The 13,368-nt window shown below is 35.6% G+C and overlaps 1 protein-coding gene across 6 annotated transcripts in view; it reads left to right on the forward strand.

Moving 5' to 3' along the window:
• The window catches only part of LOC131437439 (coiled-coil domain-containing protein AGAP005037), a 993,236-nt gene that overhangs the window by 390,827 nt on the left and 589,041 nt on the right, over positions 1-13,368 (forward strand). For all 6 annotated transcript variants that reach the window (XM_058606791.1, XM_058606794.1, XM_058606793.1 and 3 more), the window contains one exon: positions 5,286-5,364. In XM_058606791.1, coding sequence (XP_058462774.1) covers positions 5,286-5,364 — 79 coding nt within the window. The remainder of the gene's footprint in view (positions 1-5,285; positions 5,365-13,368) is intronic.

Here is a 13,368-nt window from a genome sequence, read left to right on the forward strand (position 1 = left end):
TAGAATCTTAAAACTTTTCATTTGAATCTAAGATGATTCTTAGATTTCATTTGAATCTTAGATCGGTTCAGCCATCTACGAGAAGAATGAGTTACACAATTTTGATTTCGTTTAATATATCATCCTGTAGAGGTCGGAACCAAACATAATTCAGGAACTTTGTTTGGGAGCATACGAATTTTCGTATGAATATGAATTTGTAGAAAAGAAATTTTCAGAGAAAATTGAGTGAAATTATTTGTCACACACGCATTTGCTGATCTCGACGAACTGATTCGAATGGTATATGGATGTTATGTTCTTGCAGCATTTATTGCTGTAAGTAGTTTAAAACAATATAATTAAAAAAAATCTGCCATCATCTGGTTTATATATGTCATATTCGAACGATTATGTTGCCAAAAACGAGAAGTGCTAAAATCGGTCCGAGGCAAATTGCCATGAAAAAGGATGCTGTACACAGTCTTTTTGGTACTTAGAAACAATTGTATGTAACAGTATAAAAAATCGTGTTTTCCGTTGCTCCCAAACATTTCTTTGCCAGACAGCGCTCAAAACTCCTACTGCTGGAATAGGGCAAAAAGTCCTTTATACAAAAATTTCGATATCTCCGTTAAAAATGGACGGATTTTAACAATCTATGGCTTGTTGAATAGGTATTATCGTGCGGAATCTAAGTCTGAAAACATATTCTGTTTTCAAGGTCAATTGTGACAGATACTGTCAAAAAACTGAAAATTTTGACATAAAACTTCGAATAACTCAAAAAGTAAACATCCGATCTCAAAACCATTCAATAGCGTTTTGGGTGACGGGGAGACCTTTCATTTGCGACTAGTTTGATCAAAATCGGTCCAGCCATCTCTGAGATCTCGACCTCTTAGTTGACAACACACATACAGACACACACACATACACACACACAGACATTTGCTTAGTTCGTCGAGCTGAATCGATTGGTATATGTCATTCGGCCCTCCGGGCCTCGGAAAAATGTTCGAAAGTTTGAGCGAATTCTATACCTATTATATATATATATATATATATATATATATATATATATATATATATATATATATATATATATATATATATATATATATATATATATATATATATATATATATATATATATATATATATATATATATATATATATATATATATATATATATATATATATATATATATATATATATATATATATATATATATATATATATATATATATATATATATATATATATACAAGGTGAGATGAAAAAACTGCAACCAACTTCAGACTGCTGTCATTTCTAAACCGCTCGTCCCACAGCTGTCAGATTTATGCTAGTGACAGCTCATTATATTATTTACAAGCGCACAAAAGCATTTTGGTGGGAATTTTTCTCAGCACCATCGGACTCAGCACCATCGCACTCAGCACGCGCCACCCAAGAATGGTTAAGAAATGAGGTTCCTCGCTTCATTTCCACCGCACAATGGCCACCAAAATCTCCGGATGCCAATCCGTTGGACTATTGTGCCTGGGGTATTTTGGAAAGCAAGGTTGGCACTAAAAAATACCAAAGTGTCGATCATCTCAAGCAAGCGCTTCGCCGAGAATGGGACAAAATACCGCAGAGCCACTTTCGGGCAGCGTGTGATGGTTTCATTGGCCGTTTGAAGGCCATAGTTCGTGCCAAAGGTGGCCAATTCGAACAAATCTAAACCGATTCTCAAATTTGATGTTATTTCCGACATTTTTTGCTTTCATTCAATAAAATTTAAAAAAAAAATGAAAAAATTATGGCGTTTTACTTTGTTGCAGTTTTTTCATCTCACCTTGTATATATATATATATATATATATATATATATATATATATATATATATATATATATATATATATATATATATATATATATATATATATATATATATATATATATATATATATATATATATATATATATATATATATATATATATATATATATATGAAAAAGGTAAAACCTTGTGAATTGAGGAATCAACTGCTCCTCTCATGCCGATTGATATCCAACCCCCCCCCCCCATTGGTTATTTCGATGCAACCATCCGCTGTAAGAGCCGTAGCTAGTAATGTCCGGTCTCTGAACTACCGAAAGATCGATTTTTCAGCGTTGACAAGTTTCCATCTTGATTCGCAAACATTGTTTGGACTATCTGATATTGACACAATGACATTTCTATTTTGTAATGTCTTACAAGACTGGCTTGCTGCAAATCTTCCCGTTACACGTAGACCGATTTCCCCACCTTGGAGTACACTACTACTGCGTTCTTTGCGCCGAAAACGAAATGCCTGTCAGCGTAAACTTCGCCGTAGACGTTCGACTATCACTGCTCACGATTTCCATGCCGCTAGCATTGCATATCGGAATCTTAATGCTGCCTTATATAGGTCTTATGTTCTTCGAGTTCAATCTGGATTGCGATGTAACCCCAAAGGATTCTGGAACTTCGTTAATTCGAAAAATAAAACATCAAATGTACCTCCTAATGTCTACCTTGAAGAAGTGACAGCATCTTCTACAACCACTGCTTGTGAACTGTTTGTGAAACACTAAGTAAGTACTTCGGATTACTGCAGCAGGTAAGTACTTCGGATTACTGCAGCACAGGTAAGTAATAAAGTCTCTTCCAGGTTAAACAGGTAAGTAATTTATTTCAGCATACGAATACACTTTGTTTGAACAACTTGAACTTGACTTTTATTACTTTCAGTGGGACTGTTCACAGTGCGATCTGTTCGCTTCACTATTTAATTTTCTACTGACTGATCGGAGCGAGCGGGAACGCTATATTATCGATCGTGATCATAAACCTAGTTGCCAGAAGGGCCATAATTGTTATCTCACCGTCGCCTGTTAGCACCAATGTGAGAAATACTTACCACACGCAGTGCGGCCAAATTTAGTATACAAATCAACGACAAGTATTTTTAGTTATCTTTAGGCCGATAGTAGAGAAGAATTTAATTGAATATCTTATATACTTCAGAGTTTACATAAATTTTATTGTCATTGTGAATCGAATTTATCTTGCCCTTTTTGTGAGCCTGAATGCACGTTAAAATTTCTCCAAAATTTCTAGGTGTGTTCATATAAAGGTTACTGTGCCTTTTCCTGGTACTGAATTTCGATATATGTAATAACGCTGGAGATATTCACGTTTTATGAATACCTTTCTCATTATCCGTTTTTATAATTTTTCTTGTATGTTTGTAGGAGGGGAATTATACACAAGATTTATGCATTGTAAAAAATATTCAGTGACGTCTATGACATAAATTCAATTATTGAAATGAGAAAACTCTTGACTCAATTGACGATTGTTATTAATTATAGGTTGTAGGTGCCTTTTATTCAAATTTTAATGTCGTTAAGATTTGAAAGTACCACATTAACTGATTGAATGTTGTGTCGTTACGTTACGTTACGTTGGTCATTGGTCTGGTAGTAAAACAATTTGTACACGAAAAGACAAATAATTCTACAAAAACCATAATGTATTGTCGCAATGTTGTTGTTAATCTCTCATTGGCATATTTATACCACCTACAATGAAACACATACCCTTCGGTTGAACAGAGCACGTTGAATTTTTTAAGTAAACGGAAAATTCATTGAAGTCAAAACTAGGGGGACGAAACACACCATGAATGTTATAAAAATGTGCTTTCAAACGTCATTCGATGCTCAGATGATGAAATGATGTGTAGTTTATCAGGCTATTCTTGATAACTTGTTTGAAATATTTTTCTCCACTGGATTGTTCTCTACAAGAAAAGAATGCTTTATAAATGTCAATCCGCACTTAGCAGAACTGACCGATGCGACTGACCCGATTCCGACTTTTTCTCTGTTTCGACTATGGCTATGACTCAGTAATGAACTCTAATGCGATATTTCGTAGAGGGAGCAAATATAATTTTTCAGTCATATTCGGTTACTATGACATCTGTAATGTTTCAAAATTCTGAAGATCCATTGAAATTTCCTAAAATTTTGATATTACGTTAACACCCCTTATATTCCTTTAAAAATCTTAAGTAAATGCAATGTAGGTCACCATTTGAATCACTTCGTCGAAATCGCAAAACGTCTGTATGTGTATGTGACCAAAATATGCACTCACTTTTCTCCGAGACGGATTAACCGATTTTCACATGCTTAGGCTTACATGAGAGGAAATATTGTCCATAGAAACTTTTTAAATGTCGTATTGATCTGACTTCCAGTTGCGGAATTACAAAGTAAAATGGGTGAAAAACTGCACACAATTTTCCCTTTCCTTTTTTTTCCAATAGTCCTCCTTCACTAGTCCTCGAAACCCTATTCCGGAAATATTAGAAATAGTGATCAAGTACTTCGAAAACTACTTCGACACAACCTATTTCTACAAACCTAGGCTCAAATAAACGGTATTCTAGAACTCCAGAATTTCTAAACGTTGTCCGGAACCGACTTCCAGTTGCAGAAGAATAAGTGTTTTAAATTTCAAACCGTCATTTTGAGCGACGATGCAAAAAGGGAAAATCCTTCAGAATTGGGCTGAAAACTGTTCCAATTTACAGATCCATACGAACCAACTTCGTCTCAACCGGTCCTTGGAATCCGGTTCCGAAATAAGTGTTTTTAAAATTTCGAATCGTCACTGCAAAATTGAAAAGTTCATCTAATTCTGAGTTGAAAACTACTTCGATCTAAGAGTTATGCTTGTTTACGCTCGAACAAAATTTTCTGTTTTTATTCAATGAACAGTACCGAGTGATGAATGCCACAGCATTGTTTTTGAGGAATGAATGATATGGAAAAGGCGTCATCACATTACTAGGTCTCGTTTTGTAATTTTGGAACCTTAAGTAGGATCCAGATAATGTTCAAGAATTCCGTATGGGATCATGAAATATTTCATTTGCATATAAATTTGTAGAAATCAATATAGCTATCTCTGAGAAAAGAGTAAGAAGGTTTGACACTTCCACACACAAACATTGCGCATCTCGACGAAATGATGTGATTGCTATATAATACTTGGCCCTCCGTGCTAATGCTTACAGGTCGATTTTGCCAGAGATTGCACAATCTTTTCACGAGAAAGAAAAATGCTTGATCTTGTTGCCTAAAATCCAATAGATGAACGAAATTATCGACTCTAATATACTAACCCCAATAATTGGAAATAAATGCAAATGAAATGCTCACTGTGCAAATATTGTCATATTATGTTTAATAAATTTAATTTTCTCCTATTTTCAGCCCGGAAAAATTTCGTACTACACAGGAGTGCAAACTTTACCTCGTGGAATATATTCTGATGGAACTAAAACTGCTTCTGGTAATTATTAATAATAATTTAAAAGACACACTACTGATTTTCAACAACATTTTGAGGAATTATTTTATGTGATACTAGCAAAATTGAAGATCGTGTTCCTGTGTTTAACAAAAAAGATAAATTCAAAACACTATTTCGCAATATCTATTATCATACATTGTTAATCGCTAGCAAGATTTATTTGCAGCATCTTGTGCATACTCAACGACTTTATTCGATAAAAATGCAACAGACACAAAATTTAAACGCATGTTAGCTCTGTTTTGTCTTCCTCATATGAAATGATTTTGCAATCGCTGTGAAAACTGAGGCCCGAAGAGATGAGAGTCATATACCATTCGACTCGATTAGTCGCGTTGAGAAATGTCAGTAACAGTTCGGCTGAAAAGTTCGTATCGTTTAATAGAAACACACATTTTTTTGCCAAAATTCGTTTTTATTATTCAACATAATTGCCATCAGAGGCGATACAGCGATTCTAGCGATCTTCCAACTTTTCGATACCATTTTTGTAGTACGATTTGTCCTTTGCCTCAAAATAGGCCTCAGTTTCAGCGATTACCTCTTCATTGCTTCTAAACTTTTTACCAGCGAGCATTCTCTTGAGGTCTGAGAACAGGAAAAAGTCACTGGGGGCCAAATCTGGAGAATACGGTGGATGAGGGAGCAATTCGAAGCCCAATTCGTTCAATTTCAGCATGGTTTTCATCGACTTGTGACATTGTGATTGTGAGCTCACGCGGCACCCATTTAGCACAAAGCTTTTTCATATCCAAATATTCGTGAATAATATGTCCAACACGTTCCTTTGATATCTTTAGGGTGTCAGCTATCTCGATCAACTTCACTTTACGGTCAATGAAAATCATTTTGTGGATTTTTTTTCACGTTTTCATCGGTAACAGCCTCTTTTGGACGTCCACTGCGTTCATCGTCTTCGGTGCTCATATGACCAGTACGAAATTTTGCAAACCACTTACGAATTGTTGCTTCGCCCGGTGCAGAGTCTGAATAACACTCATCAAGCCAGTTTTTGGTATCGGTGGCACTTTTTTTCATCAAAAAGTAGTGTTTCATCAACACACGAAATTCCTTTTTTTCCATTTTTTTCACAATAACAAAAGTAGCTTCACTCAAAATGCAATTTCTCACAAACTAGTAATCAGACAGCTGTCAAATTTATACACGTATCTTTTGAAGGTTGATACTAACTGAAAATGGTATGGATTTAATTCTAGTGACGCCCTCTCATAGAAACGATACGAACTTTTCAGCCGATCTGTTATGTGTGTGTGTCGCATATGCTCACTAGCTTTTCTTGGAGATAGCTTGACCGATTTGCACAAACTTTGGTTTGGTTTGGTTGATGGTCCTCAAATTTCAAACTTCTAGAATTTCATTCGAATCTGACTACTGACTCAAGAATTACCGCTTGAAAATTAGACTCAAAACCATTCCAATCGGTAATCATTGTTAGTACACAATCAAACAACCCGATTCTGGTAATAATGGAGCTCGGATTTCGATACCGGAAACACCAGAAATGGTATGTATGTATGTATGTATGTACGCCACACGAAATTTTTTCAGCTTCTTTGTATAGACGCCAAACAAAAACTAATCGTACGATATGCATCAAAATTTGACAGAATGTGTATAAAAGTGTTGCCAACGTTGAGAGAATAAAAGTTTACCGATTAGACAAGCGCGGGAATTTTAAAATGAAAATTCTGGTTCTTTTTTGCTCATAAGGTATATGTGAAGCCATACATATTTTTTATATAACTGCTGTCAAAAAGGCAAAAATGGGTTTTGAGAACCCGGTGCCTTCCAGCAAAAACATCCGGCCATAAAATAAAGAATTCCGCTGTATCAGCTTAACCTGGTTTATTTGTTAGTAGGGTACGTCTTACTCACTTCAGACCTTCACGGAAAAATACAATGCTTACTCCATGTGAATCAGGTTACAATTCACTCCTTCATCCAGTCATTCATTTGGAAGATACCCTGATGCATTCTTTGCACCTCAATATAATATAATATAATATAATATAATATAATATAATATAATATAATATAATATAATATAATATAATATAATATAATATAATAGAATATAATATAATATAATATAATATAATATAATATAATATAATATAATATAATATAATATAATAATATAATATAATATAATATATTATATTATATTTACACTCTGAGAGAGTTCCAAGTTTTTGATCGTGAATATCTTTTGTTATATCTAACGAATCAACATAATTTTTGCTGCATGCCATCGGAAATATGATCACAATTTTATGATAAAACTATCAGTTGTGTGACATAATCTCAAATAATTCAAAATTAAACTTTTCTGAAATGTTTGGTATAAACGAGTATCAAAGAGCATAATTCAAAAGGCGCGTTTGCCTTTGTCGTATTTTGGAAGCTCATAGTTCAGTGATCTGTGAAAGGATTTCTATAATCTAACTACCAATAGAATAGAAATTTTTCAACTTAAACGTGTATAGCAACAGCATTGAAGTAATTCAATAGTGAACTATTGAAAAACCTGTCTCATTTGACCCATGTCAACACCAGCCAATCAGAATGCGTTCTGAGGAAGAGAACAAAATATCTGCTGCTGTACAACAAATCGTTCGAGAAAAATGTTCTGAACAGTGCTTAATATCGTAGTAAGTTTTACAATTTGGTCCTTCTGAAAGGCAGGAATAAATCCCGTAGAGCATCCTGATAGTTTCTTTCAATGAAATGCAAATCTGAAATTAGATAATCGACATTAAAATTCTGTTAGGACCGCCCATTAGTGAAATAGCTACAAACGAAATCACGTTAAAAGAAACCTCTTAACAAAAATTGGATCAGTTTGGATTCTATCGCCACTGCGAGCAGATGTATTGTGTGTCGTTTGCAAAGCTAGTTTCGCTATCGACAAGAGCGATTACGTCACAGCCGCCAGTTGTTTGCATTGGTGTAAAACAACGGAAAGAGGACAACGGTGGAGAGCATCACACAAAATCAGCCGTTCTAATGGCTCTAAAAGTTTTCGAAAGAACTATTAGGATTTCTTGCTCGCAAATCGAAGGTAAAAAATCTCAGCTTAGTGCAAATCTAGAACTGTTTGATTAGATTTGTGCACTTTTCGCTGTGTGAAATTCACAGCAATCGTGATCAGGTGAAGCTTTCCTTTTTTTTTGCGAAAAATGTGAAAAAGGGGAATGCTTGCATAATTCATACAATTGATCAACTAATTGATATTCGGAAGTGTTAAGGAACATGTCAGTTGTTTTCGTATTCACGACATCCAGTTATGTCTCTGACATTACCCACCCGCCTTTTTATTTACTTAGTCTTCGATAATTTACATCGCTTAGACACCTAATTACTAATTCCTAATCTTAGCATATTTTTGGACAAATTGAAATCAAATTTGTCGTAAACTTCGTTAAAAAGACGGCAACATACATAAAAAGGGTTGTTTTGTCCATATTGAGTGCGATGGATTGACAGCCATAGAAATTGCACACGTCGAGTTCGTCTTAGCTATGCGCTGTCAATGTTCTTTACTATTATATCGAATATCAGGAGCCGCTGCAAGACCTGTCTCCGGCTTTCCAGTGTTGGTAGATTGATGAGTCGACAGCGGTCCTCGTAAGAGGGGAGATGAACGGGATTCGACCAAGGCAGTAGACGTAGTGCGTATCGTATGACGATCCTTTGCACGCTTTCAATTCTTCTGATATGAACACTATGGAATGGTGCCCATACCGGAACGGCATATTCTAAAATACTGCGAACAACTGAACAGTACAAAGCTTTCAGGCAATAGATGTCTTCGAACGACTGTGTATTCCGAATAGACTCCAAGATCCTTTATTATAGTGACTCGTTGAATACATGTTGTGGAAATTTTATAGTCAATTGTTTCAATATCAGATTGCAGTGCGTAACTGCTGCCGTTTCTGCATTTTCGCGATTAAATTCGAAACGTAGCACATCAAATTTGTTGTTGTAGAACGTTTTCTTACAAAACCGTGTGGTTCTTCGGCGATTATGTGATGAACAGAATATTATATGGCATCATGAACCATGCTTTCAAGTATTTTCGGTGAACAGCTGAGGATTGAAATTGAGCGATAATTTTTCACATCGTGAACACTACCACTCTTGTAAATCGGAATTATTGCAGCAGCTTTCTATGCACTAGGAAATACGCAATTGGCGAAAGATCTGTTGAAGGTTATGAATACTGGGAAGGCAAGAGAGGCTGCACAGTTTTTGATGAAAGAAGTAGGTAGTCCGTCCGGACCAGCACCTTTCTAGACATCAATCGTCAACAGCTTTCTAGTGACTTCTTGGAGACCAAAAACTAAACATGGTATGTCCAGGTTGTAATGGGCCAAACCACTCAAGTACGGTTCTGACAAAGGTAATGAATTGTTACTTAGCACACTTTGAAAGAAGGACGAGAATAGGTTAGCAGTGCTTAGTGATGTTTCAGCAGATTCACCATTGTAGCATACGTTTATAGGTATACCGTTTGATATTTTGCGGCTAGTGATGTAGTTCCAAAATACTGTTGGATTATCCTTCACATTGCTTTCGATTTGCTGTATGTAATTGTGAAAACAAGACACATGGAAAGAGTTATATTGACGTTCTATTTCACGTGACTCGGTTTTGTGCCATGTGGATTTGGTTTTAAAATAACGATTCTTCGCCTTCCGCAATCGGTTGCGCAAATGTTGAAGTTCAGAATTCCACCATGGTTGGTTGAATTTTTTCCGACGAAAACGTTGTTTAATTGGTACATTATTTCCAATGATTTCATACAATTTTGAGTAAAACAATGAAACGGCATCATCGATAGTTTCACCTCGTATAATTTCAGCCCACTCAACTTCGGAGATCATTTCGTTCAGATTAGAATAGTCAGTCCTACTTCAAGCAAATCAATCAACGCAGGATCATAGGATCATTGGTAAACGCTAGGTCTTATAATCGACCATTAGCGTTTATGAAATTGTTGATCTGTCGCAGTCCACTGGATAACAACTTTTCAACTAAGACAATTTCATGTTCCGATGAAGCATTAACTGGCAACAGTGAATTAGTTACGTCTTCGAACTGCTAATCTAAGTGAGGCAAATTATTGTCACCCATAACAACAATAACATCATTTTCGGCTGCATGTGTGCAGAGATCGTTAACACAAGATGAGTGCGCTTGGTACAATGAAACGTCTGAGTTCGGTGGAAGATAGATTATGCAGATGAAAAGAGAGAAAAATTTTAGTTTTATTCGAACGGTCGCTTGTGACGGAGGAGCTATTCAGTTCTCTTTTTACGCCGATTAACACTCCGCCACCTCGTTGAAATGAACTGGTATCGAAATTTCGATCACATCGATATAAACAGTAGTTTTTGGTGATTTCATTGCACAGTGGTCCGGATCCACAATTTAGGAGGACAAAAACATTTGTGGCTTAGTCTTATACTTTAGAGCTATGATGTACTACTTTAGAGCTTTGATGTCTTCAGAACAAATGATCAGTGAAAGACAAGCCATATTTTGAAGCATATGGTATTAGGGTGGTTCTAATTATTAGGGTGATCCAAAAATTATTTTCCGTATATTTTGAGATAGAGAACTGCATCCTTCGGCAAAATTGTAGGAAAACTTATATCAAGCAACTTTGCCGAAAACACTACTGTAGTATCTCTAACCGTTTTAGTGTTACAGCTATTTTAATAGAGCAACTTAGGGTGTTCCTAAAAAAAATCAGATTTTTTGTTCTAGCTTTCTTAATTTTCACTTCTCGATTTTGGTGTCTTTGAATATCTTTTAGAGTTTGTTGAAACCAATTTTTTCATGACTAGCGCATTCAGGTAGCATTTTCTGAACCGAAGTTATGAGCAACACTAGTTCAAAAACAGATCATTTTCAAACTGCTATATCTGACATTGAAGCAAATGAAAAAAAAAATCGGTTTCTTTCATTTGATAGAAAATACTTTCGAGTATGTTATTAAAAAAATGGCGGAGGAGATATTTTTTTAAATTTTTTAAATTGTGTTCAAACATTGGGTTTTTTTTATTGAAAAATGATCTTTCATGTAAGACATTTATTAGCTATATAGTGAAAGAAACCGATTTTTTTTCATTTGCTCCAATGTTAGATATAGCAGTTTAAAAATGATATGTTTTTGAACAAGTTTTACTCATAACTTCGGTTCAGAAAACGTTACCAGAATGCGCTAGTCATGAAAAAAAAAATGGTTTCAACAAACTCTAAAAGATATTCAAAGACACCAAAATCGAGAAGTGAAAATTAAGATAGCTAGAGCAAAAAATCTGATTTTTTTAGGAACGCCCTAAGTTGCTCTATTAAAATAGCTGTAACAATAAAACCGTTAGAGATACTACAATAGTGTTTTCGGCAAAGTTGCTTGATATAAGTTTTCCTACAATTTTGCCAAAGGATGCAGTTCTCTATTAAAATAATGTATTGCTGTCTTCTAGCGTGTCAAAACTAATTCAGCTGCATAATCGGGAAGATGGAGTACACTCACGTTGGTTGTTACTCTATTCGATAATGCTATTACAGGATCAGACGTTGAAAGAAATCGTTTGAATACATCCACTAGATTCACTAAACGATTGAAGTTCTGCGGATGGAACTGCCTATACTTGCGAATTGATTTATTTCGACTTTCTTGTGCTTCTTTACTGTACATTATTTGCTATCTGTTTGGTTCCCTTGCGATTGATTGTTGAGCAAGAAGGCTGGATAATCTGGAACAACAATTATGCTTCATCTGTTTCCCTTTGCTGCCCAAAATAATAATCTTTCAAAAGGAAAACACGGAACTAACAGCAGGAAGTGGACAAAGTAAATGCAGAAATTGCAGAGCTTGTTCCCACAGTATTCGGGAAAGTATTTGTATCAACGAAGCTATTGTTCTGCCTGAACGATACGAAAATGTTAAACGACATAACAGGCATACACTCCCAAGCTTGGTGCATATGCAAGCGCTCAGGAAAAGCTCTGAATTTTTCAAGAACTGAAACAAATGAGAATAATCCAAACAAATATCAATTTGGAATTTCGCCTCTACACGCAATGATTTGATCTATGCAACTTTTGGTAAAAATGAGTTATTGTTTCCACATTGAGAAACCGACATGGCGCGTGTCCCGACAAAATCAGCATGTCAAGGAGCAAGAGACAAACATACTAACGGCATTAAAAGAGCAGCTAGGGTTACGTATTGGCAAAGACATCATATTAACAAGATATCCAGCTCTCACATTTCCAGAATAAATCATTGACAACATCCTTTTTTGCGAGCATGGTGCCCTCAGGTGAGTCCGCATCGAATCTCGTACATAGAAGTAGGGAAGAGAAATGTCAATTTTTTGCGCGCAAAAATAGCAGCACTGCGCACCCACACAATTGACATGATATGTTGAATGTGATGCCGTGCGATGGCGTTCCTATACTGAAGATTGATTTCGCTCCAAGCTGACAGGGTCTGGCATTGGTGAACCAATGTTACCTGTAATCTGTTGATACAAATGATGAGGAGGTTTTATGCCTGTTGGAGAGAGAGATTGATACATTTCATCTCCACCGGGCTTTTCCCTGCTCCAAATAAATAAATAAATAAATAAATAAAAACCATTACCTGGAGGCGATAACTCGAATGATAGTATCTGGGCCCGTAGATTTTTCAAAGAATATAACACAGTAGCGCAAATCATCGAGTTAAATGGAAATATACTTGTACGGTTTTTTATAATCTTAACGTTGATAAACAGCAATGTGAAGATTTCGGTACCTGCTTTCCAGGAGTTTGCTGAACAAACAAAAATCCGTTTTGTGGAGCTGTATGGATGGTATGCTCTGTCGCCAACCGTGCATAAACTTCTGGTGCATGGGACTGCAATTATAAAACATGCTATGCTTACTATTGGTATGTACAGT

Source organism: Malaya genurostris, chromosome 3 (assembly GCF_030247185.1).
Source record: "Malaya genurostris strain Urasoe2022 chromosome 3, Malgen_1.1, whole genome shotgun sequence".
NCBI lineage: Eukaryota > Metazoa > Arthropoda > Insecta > Diptera > Culicidae > Malaya > Malaya genurostris.